Source organism: Aricia agestis, chromosome 9 (genome assembly GCF_905147365.1).
Source record: "Aricia agestis chromosome 9, ilAriAges1.1, whole genome shotgun sequence".
Classification (NCBI taxonomy): domain Eukaryota; kingdom Metazoa; phylum Arthropoda; class Insecta; order Lepidoptera; family Lycaenidae; genus Aricia; species Aricia agestis.
Genome location: NC_056414.1, coordinates 11,991,310 through 12,013,807, shown reverse-complemented (window position 1 = coordinate 12,013,807; position 22,498 = coordinate 11,991,310). Strand labels below are relative to the sequence as shown.

Below are 22,498 nucleotides of genomic sequence, written 5' to 3'. Positions count from 1 at the left end.
TAATGGTGGCCACTGGCCATACACCATCCTTCCTATCGTCTTATCGGCATGACGCTACCGATTGGATCAGTTACAACTGACCGTGTGTGGGAACTGGGATTAGTCAGTTCTAACTTCTAACTGATCCAATCGGTAGCGCCATGCCGATTGGACGATAGGAAGGATGGTATAAGTCAAGCCTAAAAAAGTGTAGTCAAAGTGTCTATAAATTGAAGATTCAGTCAATTAGTCCATTTAGCTTATTAGTGGCAGTCGGTTTATACCTACTGAAAATTCCTTGGGTTGAGACTTGTAGTTTAATAGAGAGAACTCTAAATAGTATGTCTTTGGAAGTTGTTCTACTTTGTAACTCATGCACGCGATGGTCGATATCTACAAATTTTTTTAGAACACAGAAAAAAAAAATACAGAAACTCATCATTGGCATTTCAAATTTTTTATTTCGTAATCTTTAATTTTAAAGAAAGAACTCATGGGCACTGACTGCTGGTCGTGAATTGTGCACTTTGGGAGCTTCCTCCTAAACCTAGCACAAACACCACGACGCGACGGTTGCTATCTCCCTCTTTCGTCAATAGATTTATGACATCACGTGAGAGCGCTAAAAAGTGCAGTTCTCAGTGCTACGAATGTTGTACCTGTATATCAGTACGATAACAATGTAATAAACTTTGATGCACTTCGTTGATATGGGTATGAAATTCGATATTATGAGTTATGACGTCCAGTAACGACAAAAATAAAACAATAAAAGCTTTTAAAAATAAACTACATTCGACATAGTGGCTGACGCGGGTAATTTCAACTTTTTTTATGTAAAAAAAACAACATAAAATATTACATACACAAACACATTAATAAAATAACGCTGTTATAATATACTGTAACAGTGACGTCACGAGTTCTTATTGTCGTTTTTATTATATTTTAACAATGAATAAAATTCTATCGCCAAGGGACTGATTTTTAAAATCTTGTATATTTATCGAAGTAATAACAAAAAACTAACTTGGCGATGATTCCGCGTCGTCATTTTTCACCGCATACGAAAGATAGGCGTGAGTGTGAAGACAGAAGGACGATGTTTAATTTTTTTTCTTTATTCGTCCTCTTAAGTAAAAGTCTAATCTGACTCGAACTACGCATTGTAACTCAGGTTTTTATGTTCTTCTCTCGTTTCCAGCACAACACTTGCAGCGCACGCCGGCGAGTAATGCCGGGCTGGCGGGCGGCGGGTGGAGCAACGCGGCCAACCAGCAGAAGCTGCGTCTGCAGTCGTTGCAGCTGGAGAGGGAGCGGCTCAAGCAGCGCCAACAGGAGATACGTCTCCAGGTGGTTATACTTTCTAATAGTTGGGATGAGAACAATAACTTACCATTTATATTTAGTGTTATTCTCTACCGGGACGAAAGGCTCATGTACCATTTCTATTTAGTTACGATTTTTCTGTGCTTTTGGACACACAATTCAAATGATAAGCTAAGCTAGAGTTATATTTAAATGTATGTTTTCTATAAATTATAATAATCTATACTAATATTATAAAGCGGAAGAGTTTGTTAGTTAGTTGTTTGTTTGTTTGTTTGTTTGTTTGAACGCGCTAATCTCAGAAACAACTGGTCCGATTTGAAAAATTCTTTCAGTTTTAGATAGATTTATCGAGGAAGGCTATAGGCTATATTTTATCGCGCTTTAACTAATAGGAGCTAAGAAATAGAGGAAAGTGTGGAAAAAACGGGAGAAATTATTTGAAATGGCTTATTTGAACGCGCTAATCTCAAGAACTACCGGTTCAATTTGAAAAATTCTTTCAGTGTTAAATAGCCCATTTATCGAGAAAGGCTATAAGGCTATATTTAATTACGCTAAAACTAATGAAAGCAGAGAAATAGAGGAAAATGTGGAAAAAATGGGGGAAATTATTTGAAAAAATGGCTTATTTGAACGCGCGAATCTCAGGAACTACTAGTCCGATTTGAAAAATTATTTCAGTGATAGGTAGCCCATTTATTGAAGAAGGCTATAGGCTATATTTTATCGCGCTAAGACTAATAGAAACGAAGAAATAGAGGAAAATGTGGAAAAAACGAGGGAAATTATTTGAAAGGGCTTATTTCACGAACTATTGGAGCAAATTTTCTGTTATTTGGCACAGATAAGAAGTAGACCACGTGAAGGATCACAGGCTACTTTTTTGTGGACTAATTTGTTTGTGAAATATCTAATTTACGCGGGCGAAGCTGCGCGGAACGTTATATTTCGCGTAGTCACGACATCACGCGTAAACGGCTGGACCCATTTTGCTGAAATTTGATATAAAGATACTTTGAGTCCCGAAAAAGAACATAGGATACATTTTATCCCAGAAAAATCTACGGTTACTGCACAAAATACTTTTATGATTTGCGCGTAAACTATTCAATCTATTTTGATGGAATTTGGTATGGAGGTACTTTGAGTCTCGGGAAAAGACAAGGAATACTAATTTTGTCCCGGAAAATGTACCGCACATTTTTCCGGGACAAAAAGTCCCGGAAAAATTTCCTGATTTGCGCGTAAACGACTCAATCGATGTACGGGAACAGCTATGAACCAAAGTCCACGCGGACGAAGTCGCGGGCAACAGCTAGTTCTCTATAACAGTCTTGGTAGTTAATAAATATTCGATGTCTCTAATTTTTATTTAAGGCTAACGGTATTGATTAGCAACCAAGTGCGTTTTCGTTATTTGTTTCGCGTCATTTTTCTATGCGACCATTTCATGGACCAACAGATTTGCTTATGAAATCGTTTTTCATTCGTAATCAATGTGTTTTCAATTCCATTATATTGTGTGTATTTCATTCGTAAACAAAGTGTTTTCAATTCCAGCAAGAGATAATGGCGCGTCAGTCATCCACGATCGTGTCGTCGCTATCGAACAGTGCCAGCACCGAGCTGCCCATAGACCCGTTCCTGTCGGGCCTCAGCGAGCACCAGAGACAGGAGTCAGCGGACAGCGGGCTGGGCATGTTACCCGCTAGCTATCCAATGTCTCACGCCCCCGAAGACTTCCTGAGCGGGATAGACGATAGGATGGACTGCACCAGCGAGGCCGGCGCGGCGGATATCGCGCTCGGAGATACCGATGACTTGGTACGTTTTTACTAAAAACTTCCATTCGATTTAAATTTAGAAATGTACACCGTGTTTATTAGTCAACGCTTAGCGCAACGAGCGCCTATTGGCTAACAAGTAGTGATGTGGAATCTGAGTCGAATTGTGAAATAGCAGACGCCTTCAAAGTTTAAAGCGATTGCTGGCGCCCATGGACACAATACTGCGCAGTAGTGTTGCCTAAAAATTAAAATTATTCTTGTAACTGCGTAGCAACATTTTTATGACTTAACATATTCTAAATCTGGACACAGCAGTTAATATTGTAATCTAGACTAGCCATAAAATTGTTTTCCTGGTTTAATTTACCCCAACGATAACTTAGTTGAAATAGTACCTTTTATTAAACTAGGTATTAAATTACATACTCCCAGGCAGGATTGATCACAAAACATAATCCAAACGACATGATATAAGTTTTTATGTTCATGTATTTTAAAATAGATTGTGAAACGGAAAACATTAAATAAAATCCATAATAATATAATTACTAAAATTTTGGTTCCTGTTATATCTGTTCTAATGATCTGCTCTTTACCTTTTCCGGTTATCGAATTGCCTATGCATTTGCTACTGTGCTGTGGATACTGATTTATTTTATTTATGTTTCAGCTAGGCGAATTCACAAACGACATCTTATTGGATGACGTGCAGTCGCTAATAAACTCGACGCCGAACAAACCTGACAACGTACTCACCTGGCTTTAAGGAGCGTACGCGTTGCGTGCACACGTACGTGCGTGCGTGCGTGCTTGCGTGCGCGCAGTCAAACAATGAACTTGGAATATACATAGTACTTACGGTTGTCCGAGTGTCGGTGAAAAAGTGAACGTTATAGAAAATGTGTGTAGTCGCTCGTGTTTTGTATGTGTGATTTGTTAGATCTATATTTGCCCAAAAGGTTTAGCGACGACGGTTTGTTGAACGGACAAAAAACTACTTTTTACATGCGACGAGTCGTATAGACTTATTTTTATACAGAAAATGATTTTATATAGTCGTTTTATAACAAAAGTAAACTACAAATTCTTGTCTCTGCATTTACACAAATAAGTTAAGATGGGTTTACTGAGTATCCACACAAGTCGGGCATTGGAGATACCAAAACGTATGTAAGTTTCCGGCTACCGGGTGTTTGCAACGATATAAGCGGGGTGCGCAGAGATCGACGGTCGATCGGAGTCTGATTCGATGAGAGGCATCTGCGTTTGCAAATCTCCTTTCCTAGCTGAAAGCAGCATCTTGCAAGACACGTGTGAAGTAGGTTCCCTCTACTCTCTGCACGGAGACTAACAGGAAACCCTATGCGACAATACTTCGACAATAAACCTCTTATGATAAAAATTGTGATAACATCTTTATGTAACAGTGCCTTATTGTGCGTTAAAATTATTTATTGTGTTTTTTAAATTAAGATAATATTAAAATATTTCTACTTTTTACGACCATTCTATTGGTGTTGCTATTAACGTTTTAATAGAATAAAAATACTTATATACATGTTGTAGTTAATGTCTTTGTCTACTTACACCGTCCTTGTGAATTTTTTCGAGATTATCGGTAGGTTAGGTATAGTTAATGATAGCAGCTACTAGATATACTTTCGGTTATACAGTATGTATAGCCGGACAGTATATAATATGAGGTCGGTCGCGCGGTGCCGCTAGACAGTAATAACATTAGGTTACGGATTAAGTGAATGCAGCCTTACAAGTTTAGTAAAATTTGCAGTGTGCTTGTACGTTAATGTGTTGTGTGCTCAGAGTGCAATATGTGCCTGTATTTACTGGCGAATAGTATTTCGAAGTATTTCTATCTCAATGCTCTTGTAAAATATTTTCCCTGTAGAGATAATTTGGAATAAGATTACGGGAAGTACTCGCGGGTATTTCCGCACAGATAAAGCCACGCGCGCACGGGCGACAAAAACTGCCACTATTCGTTTTCTGATATCGACTCAAGTGAACGGAAAATAGAGTCTATTTCTCCAAAGATCTCTCATCAGAACTATTTTCTGTCTGAATGATGGTGGTCAATAAGAGACAATTTAGTCTCCCGTGCGCGCCATGGTGAAGTATGGCCGCTACCAGTATAATCACGGTAGTTCTCCATAGTAGGTTACGTAAAGCTATGTAAGTATTCGCGGCAGTAAGAAACAATTAATGCTTTGTATTTAACACGGTTAATCTATCAAAATTCGATTTAGCCCACCTAGTCTTTAGAATTTTAAAAAATTCAGATTGTGGTTTGATAAATTTTAGGCGTTAAAATTAACATGCTACATTGAAAACTTTGCCATATTAGTGAATATACTTTATACTAAGACTTAAATATAATCTTCGTGTTATAAATAGCAGTATCTGTATAACTATTTTTAATTAGGTGTAACGGTGCTGGGTTATATGCTATATTCTATTTTATAATTTTGTATTCTGTCGGACCCTCGTGCTTGTATGTCATATAATTTTATATTTTAGTGACTACGCTTTACGTATTGTTCTGTTGGTTATTCTGGACGTTTCTATGCCTCTAGTTTTAGAATGGTACTGTGGTATCTTTGTTTTCTGTGGCTGAGTTCTTTTGTATTATATATAAGAATAACGAAACACGCACTGTACTGTGGCAGTATCACTACTTAGTAGACCTTAAATTTACTCAATATCATTTACAATGTTATAAAAAGTCTTCCAAGTGTTAATTATTATTAAAGTCATCGAGCATAGTGTACTCATTTGAACGGTAATGTAAACGCTGCACCGCTAACTGCGCTCTGATTGGTCGATACTGTTGCGGCCGCGCACTCATTGGTGCGGTGCTGACTTAGCACGAGCGTGATTTGTTATTTATCAGATTTTCAGTGGTTTACTTATGTATGTGCCTTATACAAATATGGCTTACACGGCGGCCCTATAACGGTACAATATGCTCGATGAATAAAATCTACTAAGTTGTTGATACTACACTATACTGCGTCACATTCCATAACCCATTGCTCTTCAGCGCCACCAGTGGTTACATTTCACATGAATAATAAACGGAACAATATATTCAAGTGCAAATACTTATCATGTTTTATTTCATAAGTAGACTATTTTACAAACATATCTTTTCAGTCTGACGAGACAGCAAGTTTTCTCTGTAGTGTATGCAATGTAAGTTGTATCAATGTTATGACAATGAAATTATAAATATGTATCCTATGCTAATACAAATAGTGATAATTTCATTGTAAATAATTTGGTATTCTTATATGGACAAAATAAAAAATGTTTTAATATTATTGTCTTATTTAATTTACCTTCAGATCCATAATTTCCAATACTACATTTTTGTAGCATATATGTATTTTATAATTCCGTTTTCTGTTATATCTGTAACACAATGTCTATATTTTTTATCAAGCAATAAGTAATGTTTACTATGTCATGCACAAACAAATCCGAAACATATTCTATACCTCCTAGCTATCAACTAGCTACAATAAAGTATAAACTAATTATAATCATAAGTTCAAAGCTCTAGTGCAGGGGTTCCTAATCTTTTTCAGCCTGCGGCGCAGTTGCACGTTCCAATATTTTGTCACGGCGCCCTACTCTACCAAGCTATTTAAAAAAATATACATACTTAAATGATTTACCATTTTTTTACCAATACCTTTAATGATTACCTATAGTTATGTTATGCAGGTAAATAATAATGAACAAGTATTTAATCATCCACCTGCTTCACCTAATTAATATTATTATAATTATATTTTTTTATATTTGTTGTTTTGGATAATGATGGAGGATGAAGGCGCCCCTCTTGCCTTTCCACGGCGCACCAGGGAGCCGCGGCGCACAGTTTGGGAACCCCTGCTCTAGTGTGTTGAAATGATACTTAGTTTTTCGATGGCCTGTGTTAAATAAAAAATGTATATTGGGAAATGAAACATCATTGACGAAATCTAAATAAAGAGCTTAGAAAATAAAGTGTGTGGAGTTTTGAAGTAAGAAAAAAGACTGAATTTTAATGTACTTATTTATTAGTTCTACGTATATTTTACTTAAGCTTACATGCATTCTACTGCCTCCTTGCCTGTTAAAAAATCAAAAGCCTTATGTTAGTATGATTTCATGCGTTATAATTAAAAATATACTACATAAGTGTTATAGTTTATAAATTATAACTTATATGCATAATACCTAAGTTATAAGTACTATCATGGGCGCACCGAGGGGGGGGGGGGGGGGGGGGGGGGGGCAGGGGGGGGGGGGGCAGCTGTATCGCCGAGCAATTATTGCTCATGTAAGAGCATCTTAATTACGGGCAACTAAAATTGCTCAACTCCCGTCAATTCTCGTCAACTTTGACGTCACAACTACATGAAGCAATTTGCGCAATACTGCTGCTTGTTACCGCAAATTGCTTGATATAGTCGTGACGTCATAGTTGACGAGAATTGAGTGGAGTTGAGCAATTTCAGTTGCCCGTTTAAGCGCACCATTAAGGGAAACTACCATAATACTAATGGCTGAATGCGAGTTTCTATATGACGTATTGGCTTCAACTCTCTTAAAGTAAGCAGTGACAAAACTTACTTTCAGCATATTAGTGATCGAAGCTTTCAGCACATGAAGTTGCTCCAAATTTTAATCTACTTGTTACTTACAGAGGGAGCCTTGAATTTGTCATCTTGAGGTAGCTCTCGGTTAGCTATCAGCTGCTTGTAGTACTCCGCTGATAGTTTAGGTGTCCTCGGCCTGGCCGGATCAGTTATGTTCACGTAGTAAAAGCCGAAGCGTTCCCTGAAAAAAAAAAAGTGAAAAATTAAACCTAAGTAACTACTCATACGGAATACCATGTTCATATTAATTAAGCCGTCGCCCGTCTAACTAAACTATCGTCCAATAGCAATAATGCTTGTAAATATATATTTTTGGATTTACTTATGTAACAACTTACGAAAATCCAGCACGCCATTCGAAATTGTCCATCAAAGTCCAAGCCGTGTAGCCCAGCACCTTCACGTCGTCATCGTTAATCACATCCAGTATCGCAGACAAGTAGTCCTGAAAAATTGTGTTTTTTGGTTAATAATTATGCGAAACTTCCTAAGAATCTAAGCTAAAAACCATTTGTATCTCGTAACATCCAACAGACGGCGTTAGTAGAAGCGATTTGAAAAATTGATGTCACGATAAGATAAGAAAGATTTCTTTCAAGGTTTTGAAATGAATCTTTAGTCTACTTACATTATAGTAAGAAATTCTTCCGTAATCTTCCAGTGTACCTCGATCAGAGAATCCGTTTTCAGTAATATAAATCAGGGGATCGTTGTAAGATTTCTTGCACCATCTCAACAAATTAGCGAAACCGGACGGTACCACCTGAAAGTTAGGTATTTTGTAAATAACCTTATAATTTATTTTATGTACTATCAGGGAAGTTGATTCCTATGCAGATGGGGGACCTACGTAGTTTTCGCGTTATGTCAAACCAAGCCGACAGACCACAATAATTAATTAACATGATCCGACCAAATGAAATTGGTCTGTCAACGGCCTAGGAATCAATATCCTCGATGGTACCTTTAAGTGTCTGAAACTGAGTATAATTCTGGAGCAATCTGAGTGATAGGAAGCGTGTGCAACGAAAGTGCTGCGAATAGGTAACTCCAATACGAAACTTTTTCTTGATTGACAACTTGACAGAACTTCCTGAATGTTCCCTAAATCATGAAACTTTTTAGTGTGCCCATGCAATTAAAAGTTGCTTAATTTCAGTTGCGTTTGAAAGTTCAAAACATACCCTAAGCCACATTATTATTATACACTTTCCATGCACTTTTCCCACTTTTATTAATTAACAATTATGTTTCATACGTGACACGACCGGTTTCGATAAAATCATCATCAGGTATAGTGCAGGTCTACACTTGCACTACTGTAGTGCAAAGTGGAAAAAGTGCATGAAAAGTGTACTTATATTAATACTGTGAAACATGAATTTCCACCAAGAAGTTACGGCACATTCAATATCATACATACCCTAAGCCACTCTGAAGCTGAGTCCCCACCGACTTCCATGGTTGTGACTGCACCGATATCCTTCAACCACGAGGGAGACTTGGCAGTCGGGTCTACTCCTGGGCCGGTCACTAGGAAGGTGGTGTAATGGTTGATGCCCAGAAAGTCGGATGTCCCCTTGATTCTCTCGATCCAATAGTCGTCGAACTGCTCCAGACGGGACCTGGCTAGGCCTTCGCCTTCACTCTGGGCTGCCACGTTCGCGACCATCACTTCAGGGTACCCTCCTTTGTCGGTGAATATGGGGTGGGCAAACCAGCCAAACTGAAATGAGATTATGCTATTTTATAGTATGTACATACCACAGACATAGATCAAGATAGATAACGCATGTCGCTCCATTTCTATAAAAACGAGCGTGCCACTTTTTTTTTTGTAGGTAAAATTTGACACGGCGGATCAGGAAAGAAAATTTAAATATAATTACTTATTTATTTACTACCTACTGTGACGTACCGATGATAAGAAACGTGCCCATTATCAAGGCCAACGTTTCTATTTGAATTTCTACAGCTCAATACGGCACTTTTAGGCATTTAGGCATTTTTAATTCCTATCAAAAAAAATCAGACGTCTGATTCCGATAGCAGACTAAAGAAAAGACTTTTGAAAGACGAGCATTGCTCGTCGTTTGGGAACGCGATATGGCACACGAAGTATATACACATGTGGTATCTATCTTGATCTATGTCTGTGGTACATACCTACTTTATTCGGATTTGCTTCTTTGTTTTGTAGACTTGTAAGTTGTAGTAGATAGTACAGAAACTATTAAAAAAATTACTTACTGCTGGCTATGAACGTGTACCTAATATTTTAGGCTATATAGTATTTTGGTACTAATTGCTAATTTATACACAGTAGCTTTAGTTTACTTACTTTGAACTGGTTGGCGGTTTCAGCCAGAGTGACTTGTTGGGCGTTCTCAGGATCTTTCGGCTCGTACCAGATAGAGTTGATTGAGATCATAATCTTTCCATTCTGTGTCGGTCTGTACGTCTCGTCGTAAAGGTGGTAGGCCTCAGCATGGGCCTTCAACAGGGTGTCGCTGCACAGATAGTTGCCAACACCATGACTGTCAATCGCTGGGGCTTTCTTCTCATCACCGTATGCGTCCTCGCAGATCTCGTAGGGTTCGTTGAAGGTGATCCAAGACTTGATCTTGTCCCCAAACTCCCGGAAGCACACGTCGGCGTAGCCGCGGAAGTAGTCGACCATTTTGGGGTTGGCCCAGCCGCCCAGGTCTTGGAGAGATTGCGGGAGGTCCCAGTGGAAAAGAGTTACCTGTATTAAAAATTACCAATGAGATGTTTTTAATATTTTAGTGCCAGCGCAGGGTCATGTTGTCTAAAGCCTGACTGTTGCTGGGTTAAAAAATCGATTACAGCTACAGATATCAGGAATAGCGAATCCCTCCACCAACTCATGGCCCTATAATAAAACAACCATTCGTATTTCGTGGTTATACGGGTGAAATCATGGGAATGTGCATCCTACTATCCTTATCAATGTATCAGCGATGCAATTTATGAAAGTGGTCTCATAAGAAAAATTGTTATAAGTAAATTGCATTTTTCGAATGGTATTATACAAAAATTAAGGATTTAAAAAAAATCGACTTCACTGTCCAACTTTGAAGGCTCATAACAGAAAAAATATATAAGTTAAGTTAAATATTATAATAAACTAATCGCTATGTCTTTAAAAATTCAGCTAATCTTTGACCTTGTCTTCATCCCTATTAGAAAGGTCGTACGTCGTACTCGTCACTTACCAACGGCTCAATATTCTTCGCCGCCAAAGCGTCCAGCAAATCATTGTAGTATCTGATGCCATCCGGGTTGATTTGGTCGATGCGGCCGGTGGGCAGGATGCGGGACCAAGACAGGGAGAACCGGTAGAAGTCCACGCCCAGGTAGTCCAGCTCGTCCACGTCCTCCTGGTACCTAATAGTAACATAAAACACTTGAGAGGTGTCAAGGGACACCTGGATGGAACTAATTTATTTCTTACGTACAGAAAACTTATATACACTCAACAAAAAAAAAAAGAGAGAGATAGAGAGAGACAGAGAGAGAAACATGCGCTACCGCACGGCTTACAACTATAGCAAAAAGCACAGACATAGATCAAGAAAGATACCGCATGTCCCGCGAAGTATATACAGTATACACGTGCGCGGTATCTATCTTGATCTATGTCTGTGGCAAAAAGTGTCGTTACAACTTTTTGGTCTTAATTTTTTCCGTCTAGCCCTCCCTTCCGTACTTCGTTCCAATAACTCCCACACCGGTTTGGGTGACGGTGGCCCGTTTCATTGAAGCTAGGCCAGTTACACAGGAGTAATTTTATAGTGCCTAGGTGTGTGTGCTGTACATAAGAGCAGTCTCTATTCCTGTCTATTGTCGTAACCCAGTGGGACGGTAGACTGGCGAGAGATCTGGCGCAGGACCAACTTTTACATGCCCATCCGACGCATGGATCATCTTATTTGTTAGACAATCAGGCGATCAGCCTGCAGAATCCAAGCCAAACTTGGAAATAACATGTTTCCGCATCATGGGAATCGAACCTACAACCTCCGAGTCGAGAGCCACGCTCAAAACCACTGGACCACTGAGGTGCCTAGTACCTGTTGTAGGAGTCGCACGCAATGTCCCCATTCGTGAAGTCCGCTACCATCCATGGTTTAGTGTGGGTGAGGTGGTCCCACACGTTTTCGGATTTACCTGGAATAGGGTTTGGTTGGATTAGTTTTGGAATTTATTTATTTAAAAAACTATGCTCATAAAATGTTTAAAGGTGGACTTAATGTTTAACGTAATTTAGTTTTAAAAGGTTACTTATACGGAAATGTAGGGTTCCGTAGTTCCGTAGAACAAGGAACCCTTATAGTTTCGGTCTGTCCGTCTGTCTGTCCGTCTGTCCGTCTGTCCGTCTGTCCGTCTGTCCGTCTGTCCGTCGGTCCGTCGGTCCGTCGGTCCGTCCGTCCGTCCGTCCGTCCGTCCGTCCGTACTACATAAGTTATTGAGTAATAGTCGATCAACTAAAAAAAATGTATTCGGCGAAGTATAAAGGAACTTTTCGTTCAAATTCCTTTGAAAGTAACTGAGATGATGTTGTTAGTAGTGTAAAATACGTTATAAATATACATTCACTGACCATACAAAATTTTTCAAAAACTAGCGGTAATATAAAAAAACAGGGGCGCAGTTATGAAGTTCGCACAGGGTGCAAAAAATCTATTTTCAGCACTGGTGGCCTTCTATGGTGATTGGTGAATGGTCGTTATATCAATTATTGTATGTAGAGTTTATTTTGCATGATTATTATTAGAGGCCTCTACCATTATTAGTTGCATTATTAGGCTTAATTGCGTTTAAATTATAAACAGTAGCTAATTAAACAAGTAAATACAAAAATGTATGAATAATTACAAAGTTAAGGATATATTTTGATTATCTAGCGTAGCCGTGTGCAAATCGATAGAGATGACCTTATTGTTGTTTTGTTGTTTATGTACCTGTAACTTTTGAGTGTCGACAGGTGTCGACTTTACTTCAACCTGTCAACAAAGGTGACAAGAGGTAATCTGCCGAAACGTTGGGATAAAAGTCCACGGGAGATGCGATAAGATATACGAATGATTGCTAAATGTTTGATAAGATCATTTACGTAATGACCCAGATAAGATTTTTCTCTGTCAGCAACAAGTTCTGTATGACCAATCTTTGCTCGGTGAATTTTAGAAAATGAATGGACGCATATAATAAAACATCCAGAATTATCTAATATATAATTATTATATAACACCCCTCTTTTTGTCGGGGGTTAAAAGTAAGTCAGGTTTTCCTTCCTGACGCTATAACTCCAGAGCGCACGACCCGATTCCGCGGTTTTGCATTCGTTGGAAAGGTCTCGGGATCAGTGAGGTCTATAGAAAAAAAATCAGAAAAAACTTCAAGAGAAAAGCAGGAAAACAGGGAAAATCATTTTATGGCAAAACAACGTTTGCCGGGACAGTTAGTTAGGAAAAAAAGTACGCTACATGTAGACGCCGTAAAGTTGGTCAATAGTTGAGCCAAGCATTAATGAATTAAGTATAGTATGAATGAAATAAGATTTAGTAAAGTAAAAATCATTATGACCACAACTTCTTACAGTATTATGTTCTGGGATTAATTTAGTGAGGTTATCTATATCAACCTTACCCTAGTTAGTGACCAAATTCTTAAATACTGAAGATGAAGGAGTTTTTGTTTAAGAGTATCTTAGTCTTATTAAAGATGTGATTTGTAGTAGGCGTCATGTAGACGTTCTAAAAGTGTTAACTTTGTTAACCTATTTAGAAATAAATATTTTCATTTCATTTCAAAGCGAAATGTAAACTAATGAAGGAAGGAAGTTTACTTATTCATTCTATTCTTTTAATATTAATTTAATATTCTATTCTTTACAACCTTGCAATATCAATGGTACCTATAGATAGAGCAATGAAGATTTTTAATAGTAGTGTCAATAAAGTTGAATAGAAAGTTTCTAACAAGTGAAAGTAATTTTACGTGGGAGAGCCCAAATTATACGTGGGAGAGCCATGCTTCGGCACAAATGGGCCGGCTCGACCGGAGAAATACCACGTTCTCACAGAAAACCGGCGTGAAACAGCGTTTGCGCTGTGTTTCGCCGAGTGAGTGAGTTTACCGGAGGCCCAATCCCCTACCCTATTCCCTTCCCTACCCTCCCCTATTCCCTTCCCTTCCCTACCCTCCCCTATTACCCTATTCCCTCTTTAAAGGCCGGCAACGCACTTGCAGCTCTTCTGATGCTGCGAGTGTCCATGGGCGACGGAAGTTGCTTTCCATCAGGTGACCCGTTTGCTCGTTTGCCCCCTTATTTCATAAAAAAAAAAAAAGTAACCAACCGGCAAAGGTGATTTTTTGCCTTTTGCAAATGTCTGGTATAAATCTTTTAAAAATGAATATTTTTTATTGATATGAACACATTCTAGATTTTGTCAAAGGAACACATAAATATCAAGGCTGCCTAATTTCATTAATATGCACATCACGTAGTGCCTACAACAATAACAAAACAGCCATACCATTGATGTCCTAATCATAAAGTTAATATACCTAGCGGAATAGAGAAACAAAGGCCTGAGCAAGAGAGATGTCACTATCAGTAACACCGCGTGGTAAAAAGAGACGTGTGATACATGACAGCAGCACTCTTTTTTTGACGTCCAGTCGGCACGTGCCGCACGTTGACAATTTAATCTCATAGAATTCATGTTCAATCATGCTTGTGTACTTGTATACGTACACATATTTTTCACACAGATGAAAACCAATTTTGGTTACGTTTGACAGCTCGAGATTGTTGCTCTATTCCGCTAGGTATATTAACTTTATGGTCCTAATTTATAACAAAATATTCATACCGTTGACGTCCCAAGCACCTTCTATCTGATGCGCAGCCGTTGCCACACCGAAAGTAAACCCATCAGGGAATTTTGTGTACGCCTGGCATCTAAAGCGAAAAGAATATTAATAAACGACATAACGGTAAAGAGTGGAAGACGCTTTTATAACTGGTTACCTGGCTGTTACTGGTTTCAGGTTATGCAATGAATTCAATTTTATTAGAATGGGCATAGGTTTTATTATTTATGATTTTTAAAATTAGAATAACTTACGTATGACTCAGGACTAGGATGGCAGCAAGTATTGTTATAGAAGACGCCATGTTCACGAGCGGAAACGACAAATGTCGTTTTACTACTGGCAAAAAAGTAGAGTCTGTCTTTTTAAACGCAGCCTCTTAACTATCAACTGTAAGCACTTGAAGGGATTCGGATTAGGTTTTATCTATAAACAACATTATCTTATTGTTCACACGAGAGGTATATCAAACGAGCGGTAAGTTACCTGATTGTAAGTGAGCTTATCAATTGGCGATTTTGAAATTTTTCAGTTTGACATGGTGATTTTGGGTACGCCAGTAAAACGATAACTGATCACTTTTCTTTGTAATATTTTGGCGACAGTGCGCTAAGTCTTTTAGTGATTATTATTTTGAACAAAAAATAAAACTGACTTCCAGGGTAAAAATAATAATAATTTTAAGTTTGTCGATGTAGTCTCTGTGAATCTCTATGCAGTTACTGTAGTCTAAGCGATAAGTTGAGAATGGCGAAATATAGAGATAAGGGTCATAAAAATACGTGCGATAGCTCATTAGATTCAGGAAGACGTCTAGAAAAATGTATCGGAAGCGTGTATTAGCACACAAAAAATTGCAAAAGTTATAAGCAAATTAGGTTGCAAAAAAAAGGTATTATGTTTTTTGTTAAAAACTCCGAAACTATTAATATTTAAGAAATTTTAAAAAAAGATTATATATATAAAAAAATAATATATTTCGCCATTCTCAACTTATCGCTTAGACTACTGCATCGACTTCGTTCTAAAGCTGTAATGCCTTCCATAAAATGAATAATGGTTTCTTTCAAGGCTGCAAAATACTTTTCTATGACTTCATCATTTGTGGCAAATTTCTGTTCACCCAAAAAGTTTTGAGCTTCACTGCATAGTATAAAACAGAGTCGGTTTTTCTGTCCTCATGTCCCTTTGTTCCTTTTGATCTTTAAAACTATGCAACGGATTTTTATGCGGTTTTCTTAATACATAGAGTGATTAAAGAGCAAGGTTTATAAGTATTCGGTTTTTCTGTCCTCATGTCCCTTTCCTTTGATCTTTAAAACTATGCAACGGATTTTGATGCGGTTTTCTTAATACATAGAGTGATTAAAGAGCAAGGTTTATAAGTATAATAAAAATCATTAAGTAGTGGAGAAATACTGTTATTTTTGAAGTTTCTAATCTGATGTCGGAAAAAAATGAAATTATTTATTTCATTTTTTTCCGCTTACATTGCAAACGCAGGCTGAACCCTACGAGATTTGTCAAAATAATGTAGTATTGTACACAATTAAAAGGTCTACAGAAAACTCCGCGATGGTATATGTCTATCTCTTATAGATATCCCACAATAACATTTTTTGTCATTTACATTCTTCTAAAAATAAGGCTCTTTCCACTACAAATAACGCTAATTTCGAAGCGATTTAAACCAATACGGCATTAATTCTTATTCAATTAAATATGTACTTTAAATACATTCCATGCACATCATAAAGTTTTATCACTTAGTTTTGTTACAACCTGTATAGGTGGCGGATAACTTGAACATTGGCTGGCTTTATATTCCATCAAATGCCTTTGTAATCGTATTGTTACGGAGACGGACATGTAGTGCCATCTAGCGTTAAACCAGCGAAACTTAACGGGAGCACAGACAACATAAATCCCCTACTCAACTATACTAGATGGCGTTAGGTGTATGATTATTGTTTACCTACGAGTATTTTCTAGAAATGTTCCACACTTGTTTACGAAAATCGGGTTTGCAAAGGAATGTTCCGGAATATTCGATCTGGCCCATATAAATAGTCGCAGGCAGACAGATCGGTAATTCAGTTCGATACGAGATATCATCAAGGCGACTTCGAAGTGAGAAACAAGTGACCAAAAAGTGATTCTAGTGGAATCTATGACTTGACTACGACCTAGGATAGTGAAAGTGCTCAATGAATTGGATCTAGTGCTTAGTGTTGAACTTTGTGCTAGTGAATAAAGTCTTCAAGAGAGACAGCAGGTCTTTCTCTCCAAATATTTCGAATCCTAGCACGTAACAGTATCTTACAAAGAGTTCATAATATTACAATTTTACATGCGTATCTACACTTTATACAATTTGAATAATAATAATTATGTATTGCGACTATTAAAAATTTGAAATGAAACAATTTTAAACCGGGATGGAAATGGAAAATTTTAATCTAATTTTCATAATAGGTATTTATGACTCTGTCCGTCAAGTATTTAATATTCTATGATCTATCCGTCTAATACACTTTGTATTACGAATAGATAGTCTACTGAGGTAGCCAAGGAGTAGACGACGAGTAGACCACGGCTCAGAGCCTCTCGAACCTTCCACACATCCTGAGGTTTACATGATGGGTGAAACAAGGAAATAGCGTCATTGAAAACATGTTTGGGAAACAATCGCCAATGTTGATCTAGCCAGAAGCTGAAAAAAATTAGGTATATAATATCAGTGAAACTGATTCATATAGGCAGCTGGGGAACCTATATAATTTAGTCGAGTCGTATCAACTCAATCGACAGATGATCTAAAGCTGACCATCCTATCTGTAAGTAAAACGTATTTATCAAAATCGTGTACGTAACAGCAATTTTTTTGTGATAAAAACTATATATTAGGCCCTTTTCACATGTACGGCATGGCAACCGTATGCGTGGGAAAAGGGCCTTTAAATGGTGTATACTGAATACACTATACATGGTGCCATTAATCCTTCCGGCCAAATTTCGATTTAATGGTCCTTGTTAAAAATAAAAATATACGTATTTTTTATAATCACTCAGTACTAAAATGTCGAGAAATAGCTTCCGTATGTTATCCTAAAAACACCACAATTAATGGACACTACGCGTTGCCGGCTGGCACCACCCCCCGCGTCATCCCCGCTCTACCCACCACCGCGAAGTGACCGTTCTGCAACGATTTTAATTCGGATAAAATATGTTTGTTTAAAAAAAATTAACACCTATTTTTATCGATTAAATGGACTCTCCTGAAGGCTCTTACAGATAGAGCAGGTAATGTATATTATTGTACATTACATCCCGGGATGTATATCTTTATATTATATTAATCTATCACACACACAACAGGTTTTTTTTTTTTATAAAGTAAGGAGGGCAAATGAGCAAACGGGTCACCTGATGGAAAGCAACTCCCGTCGCCCATGGACACTCGCAGCATCAGAAGAGCTGCAGGTGCGTTGCCGGCCTTTAAGAGGGAATAGAGTAATAGGGGAGGGTAGGGAAGGGAAGGGAATAGGGGAGGGTAGGGAAGGGAATAGGGTAGGGGATTGGGCGTCCGGTAAACTCACTCACTCGGCGAAACACAGCGCAATCGCTGTTTCACGCCGGTTTTCTGTGAGAACGTGGTATTTCTCCGGTCGAGCCGGCCCATTCGTGCCGAAGCATGGCTCTCCCACGTATAAACAGGTAATGTAATGTTACTTCTTTCCCTACATTTCAATGGTAGCCGCCCCGCTTGACGCACATTTCAGCTGCTGAGGTGGTATACAGTTTGTTCTTATTTTTAATGTCGTAAATCGTAATACTATGGACCCTTCGAGTTACTTGCTATTAGATTTATGTTTATGCTGTGATTATTGTTTTTCCTTTTATGGAATACACAATTAAAGATAACAAACTCTGCATACATTTGAATTGAAAGTGTTCATGATAGACTATTACCACTGTTATTAAAAGTAAAACTATTTTTAAATACTTTTTAGCCTGACAATTGAGCACTGAAGCAATTTTTATGTTATTTAGCACAGATAAGAAGTAGACCACGTGATGGATCATAGGCTATCGATTTTAATCATTTTTTCGGTGGCACATAATATGGTATGGTACATAATAATATAATCGCAGAATTTTTTTAACATCCTATGAAGAGAAAAGATGTATATTTTACACGGAAATGTATTGAGATGTATCAAAATGTAAATGTATATTTTCATATAGCTCTGTATCTTAAGATACGAAGATGTAAAAATATAAATTATAGCTGTTGTGTGAGGTCTCCTGACGATTTCTATAGGAAGATGTATAGAGATGTATCGAGATGTATCGTGCTATAATATACATCTTTACATTACCTGCTCTGTCTGTGACAGCCTTAATGATACCTAAGCCCTAAAAAAATTTGGCCGGTAGGTTTAATTGCACCCTGTATAACGGACAGATAGGACACCCACGATGTAAATAAATGTCACGATTTTGCACTCCATTATCTTAGCATTGAATGTTGCATAACTCTTTTACTGGAATCATCTTGTAGACGTTTCATCTCTTACCTTAGAAATAAAGCTTTGCATGTGAAATATGTGGTAATAACCACGAAAATTGGGTAACATAGTGGTACTAGAACGATCAGACAGAGAAGGAATACTCCAATGAGTTTGAAGAACGTAGGAAAAGCTGAGCTATGTCGCCACAACGCTTGGAGATCTTTGCTGAATTCCTTCAACAGCAGTATGGATTTTCCGAAGCTGCTGGCGTTCTGAAGCTGTGAGAAATATTTTTCATTTTAAAACAATTGGAAATTAGTAAGTATTGGCCGCGCATGATATTAGGATCGCTAAGTGAAACTGGTGGGGTCTACTGGCGCATATTTAATAACCAATAGCAAGTCACCATCTGATCACGATTACCAATAACGACCTGCCCAATCCCCATCAAAGAGACTTAAAAAATAAAAATCAAACACTGCGCACCCCCTTCCATATTTACCTAGCGATCACAATCTATATCAATTGTTATCATCACTAAGGGCCTGTTTCACCACTTTCTGATAAAGTGCCTAATAGGCTATTCACAACTTTTTTGACAGATTCTCCATACTTGATCTGTCAAGTTAATAGGTGGATAACCTTATCAGGAAGTGGTGAAACAGGCCCTAAATGAACTTAAATAATATTAATGAAGTAACATAGTATTTTTTATAAGTTCGAATTCTCTACATAAAGATGTGTTTGAGTAATCGACCGACTTTTTCCTTATTATATCATACATTAACATATTAAACCATTATTTATGATCAATTTAAGAAACAATTATGTTATTTCTGAACTAATAATCTCATATTAACGACGTCTTCGTGGTCTAGTGGTTGAAGGTCGCAGGTTCGACAACATGTTTTAGTAATAACTAAGTGATAATATTTTAGGGTGTGTATATGTTCCTTGTAGAGAGTTCATTGTGAAAGTAGCAGCTGAAAGACCAAAAATTTTTTTCACTTTTGTATGGGCAAGTGCCCTTAGCGTCACGAGTTTCTCCATACAACAGTGAAAAAAAATATTGGTCTTTCAGCGCTGCTACTTTCACAGTGAACTCTCTACGAGGAACACGTACACACCCTAAAGTATTATCACTTAGGGTGGGTTGCACCAGAGGCGTGGTTAAAGTTAAAGTTAAGATTAAAGTTATGGTTATAGTTAAGGCTAGCTTTAACTCTTTGACCGGAGAATTGACAGATGTCTGTTGCCTTTTTTTTTATTCAAGCTACAGGTAACGGGATTGAGAGTAGATATATAAAATTTCATTATCCGTAAAAATCGACAGGAAAAATATTTCTTATAACAACACAGTAAATTTCCACGAAAAAAATGTCGATTTAAGTAGGTATGAGCGGTTATGGTTTAAGTTAAATATGGCGTCCTTAACCAGAGATTTGACATTTCACACTTTAGTTATAGTTAAAGTTACAGTTATACTTAAAGGTATATACAACCCACCCTTAGTTTGTTACACCCTGTAGAGGATAATAATTTATAACCGGTAAAAAAATGCTGCATAATATTTTAATATCGCTACGCGATAAAATAATTATTAAAAGCTCAATAAACTCGTTGATGAAATAATTTAAATATAGTAAAGGATTGTTATTACAAACTTGCAAAGTGCCCTAGCCTAATAAGAGATAAAAAACAATGAAATATTTTGAATAGCAATCCGCCTGATTTAAATTGTCTCACGCTCCTCAATTTATTTCAAATTGTATCATATTTTTATAAGCACAGAAATTAATTGTATAAATTCTTTGTTATTATTACTTATTATAATGGAATTATAATAAGTAATAATAACAGAATTTATCGCTAAGTAGCGATATCTGGAAGATATCGCTACTTTTCAGATTTCAGTGTTTTCTTGTATTATTTTGTGGAATGCAATAAAGTATATTATTATTATGGATAATAATTACGCTTTTCTTTAAAACTAGCCTTCCGTCATTTATTAATCTCTTTTATTTAAGTAGGTATATTATGAATATGAATATATTTTAATAGTACATAATTATTATTTTTTCACGTACTTAAATAATGATATTATTAATTATACAGGGTTCACCCTTGATTTTAAATACAACCTTTATGTTGTATTTAAAATAAATGCAAGTTATTTTGTGTGACTATTATAATAATAATTAATATACTTAATATTTGTGGTGTGAAAGCTTGTGAGTTGTAAAAGCTAAAAAATTACTTGAAGTAAGTACCTAGAACTTTGAAGCGTTGGAGTAGAACTTTAGTACCTAACTAGTAATTACTTAATTAAAATATCATTTAAAGCATAATTTTTAGACACCCAACGTTGAGCCATGATGAATAAACCAATATTACGAAACTCTCCATATCGCCTAGTCAATAAAATGGAAAAGTCGAAAGTACAAAATTATTTGAAACTTTGTTTGGACTAGTTAGGTTAGAATTAAAGTTACAGTTATAGATACATACAAAAAGTTCAAAAATTATCAAAAGATATATTATAGAGATTTAATGTACAGGTATACCTACACACAAAAAGTTCATAAATTATCAAAAGAGACAAAATGTTAACTTTAAACCCTCAGCGACTTCAAATCCCCAAGTTGGGAGCCCTTTTGATTATTTCTGAGGTTTTCGTATGTTTATTTTCCAAATAGTCCAAACAAAATATATCCTAAGATAAAGTTTCTGCTTTCAACTATTCCACCGACTATCAAAAGAAGGGTTCTTTTGATAATCATTTGACCAGACAAATAATATTATTATCTTAAGTCGACATCGATTGTTAATTATTATAAGTAAACTCAAACGAATATGTCCCTTTGCACGTTCGTAATTCTTTATTGGTCCATCATGGGTCAACGTAGGGAGTATGTACGTAGGACCCACAACAACAAACATACTTGAATCCTGAACACCTTATCGGTTCTCTTGTATGGCTTCATCATTTATGTTCGAGTTTATTTAAAGTTATTCAATATTCCATTGTATTTAATATTCATTTTTACCAAAATCCCTTTGTGTCATTAGGGCTATGCTGTTGCTAGGAAATTATTGAACAAACATTTTTATGAGAAGTTCGTGGCTTATTTCAGGTTATTTACCAATTAATAGAGAAAAACCAAAAAAACATACCGTACATCGGGTACCGCAAGGCAGGTTGACACATTTTTTGAAGGATGTCATTTTCGCTAAAGATTACACAAAATCTGTGCAAAATACTTAATTAAGTAGGAAAAAAAAAATTCACTCTAAAAACGCAAAAAAAACAGTATCC

At 36.9% G+C, this 22,498-nt stretch overlaps 3 protein-coding genes across 6 annotated transcripts in view; 1 reads left to right on the top strand and 2 right to left on the bottom strand.

The window, feature by feature from the left end:
* LOC121730135 (transcriptional coactivator YAP1) overlaps positions 1-6,436 on the top strand; it is a 39,806-nt gene extending 33,370 nt beyond the window's left edge. For both annotated transcript variants that reach the window (XM_042119022.1, XM_042119021.1), the window contains 3 exons: positions 1,184-1,332; positions 2,872-3,135; positions 3,769-6,436. In XM_042119022.1, the coding sequence (XP_041974956.1) occupies positions 1,184-1,332; positions 2,872-3,135; positions 3,769-3,864 (509 nt within the window). In that variant the 3' untranslated portion in view covers positions 3,865-6,436. The remainder of the gene's footprint in view (positions 1-1,183; positions 1,333-2,871; positions 3,136-3,768) is intronic.
* An 8-nt stretch (positions 6,437-6,444) lies between these two features.
* LOC121730132 (myrosinase 1-like) lies at positions 6,445-15,095 on the bottom strand. Of its 3 annotated transcripts, none has more exons than XM_042119016.1 (10): positions 14,920-15,095; positions 14,665-14,753; positions 11,857-11,953; positions 10,999-11,170; positions 10,104-10,508; positions 9,186-9,488; positions 8,391-8,525; positions 8,101-8,207; positions 7,808-7,943; positions 6,445-6,527 (listed from the first exon to the last, which is right to left on the bottom strand). In XM_042119016.1, exons 1-10 carry the CDS (start codon positions 14,967-14,969, stop codon positions 6,522-6,524), a joined length of 1,500 nt encoding a protein of 499 aa, XP_041974950.1. In that variant the 5' UTR covers positions 14,970-15,095; the 3' UTR covers positions 6,445-6,521. The 3 variants fall into 3 exon arrangements, with proteins under 3 accessions (XP_041974950.1, XP_041974949.1, XP_041974952.1); XM_042119015.1 differs by lacking the exon at positions 6,445-6,527 and adding an exon at positions 7,171-7,233 and having other exon boundaries at positions 14,920-15,094; XM_042119018.1 differs by lacking the exons at positions 6,445-6,527; positions 14,665-14,753 and adding an exon at positions 7,171-7,233 and having other exon boundaries at positions 14,920-15,092.
* Positions 15,096-17,104: 2,009 nt separating this feature from the next.
* On the bottom strand, positions 17,105-22,297 carry LOC121730148. Its single transcript, XM_042119040.1, has 3 exons — positions 22,125-22,297; positions 19,249-19,460; positions 17,105-17,378 (listed from the first exon to the last, which is right to left on the bottom strand). Exons 1-3 carry the CDS (start codon positions 22,167-22,169, stop codon positions 17,183-17,185), a joined length of 453 nt encoding a protein of 150 aa, XP_041974974.1. The 5' UTR covers positions 22,170-22,297; the 3' UTR covers positions 17,105-17,182.
* Between the last annotated feature and the right edge of the window lie 201 nt (positions 22,298-22,498).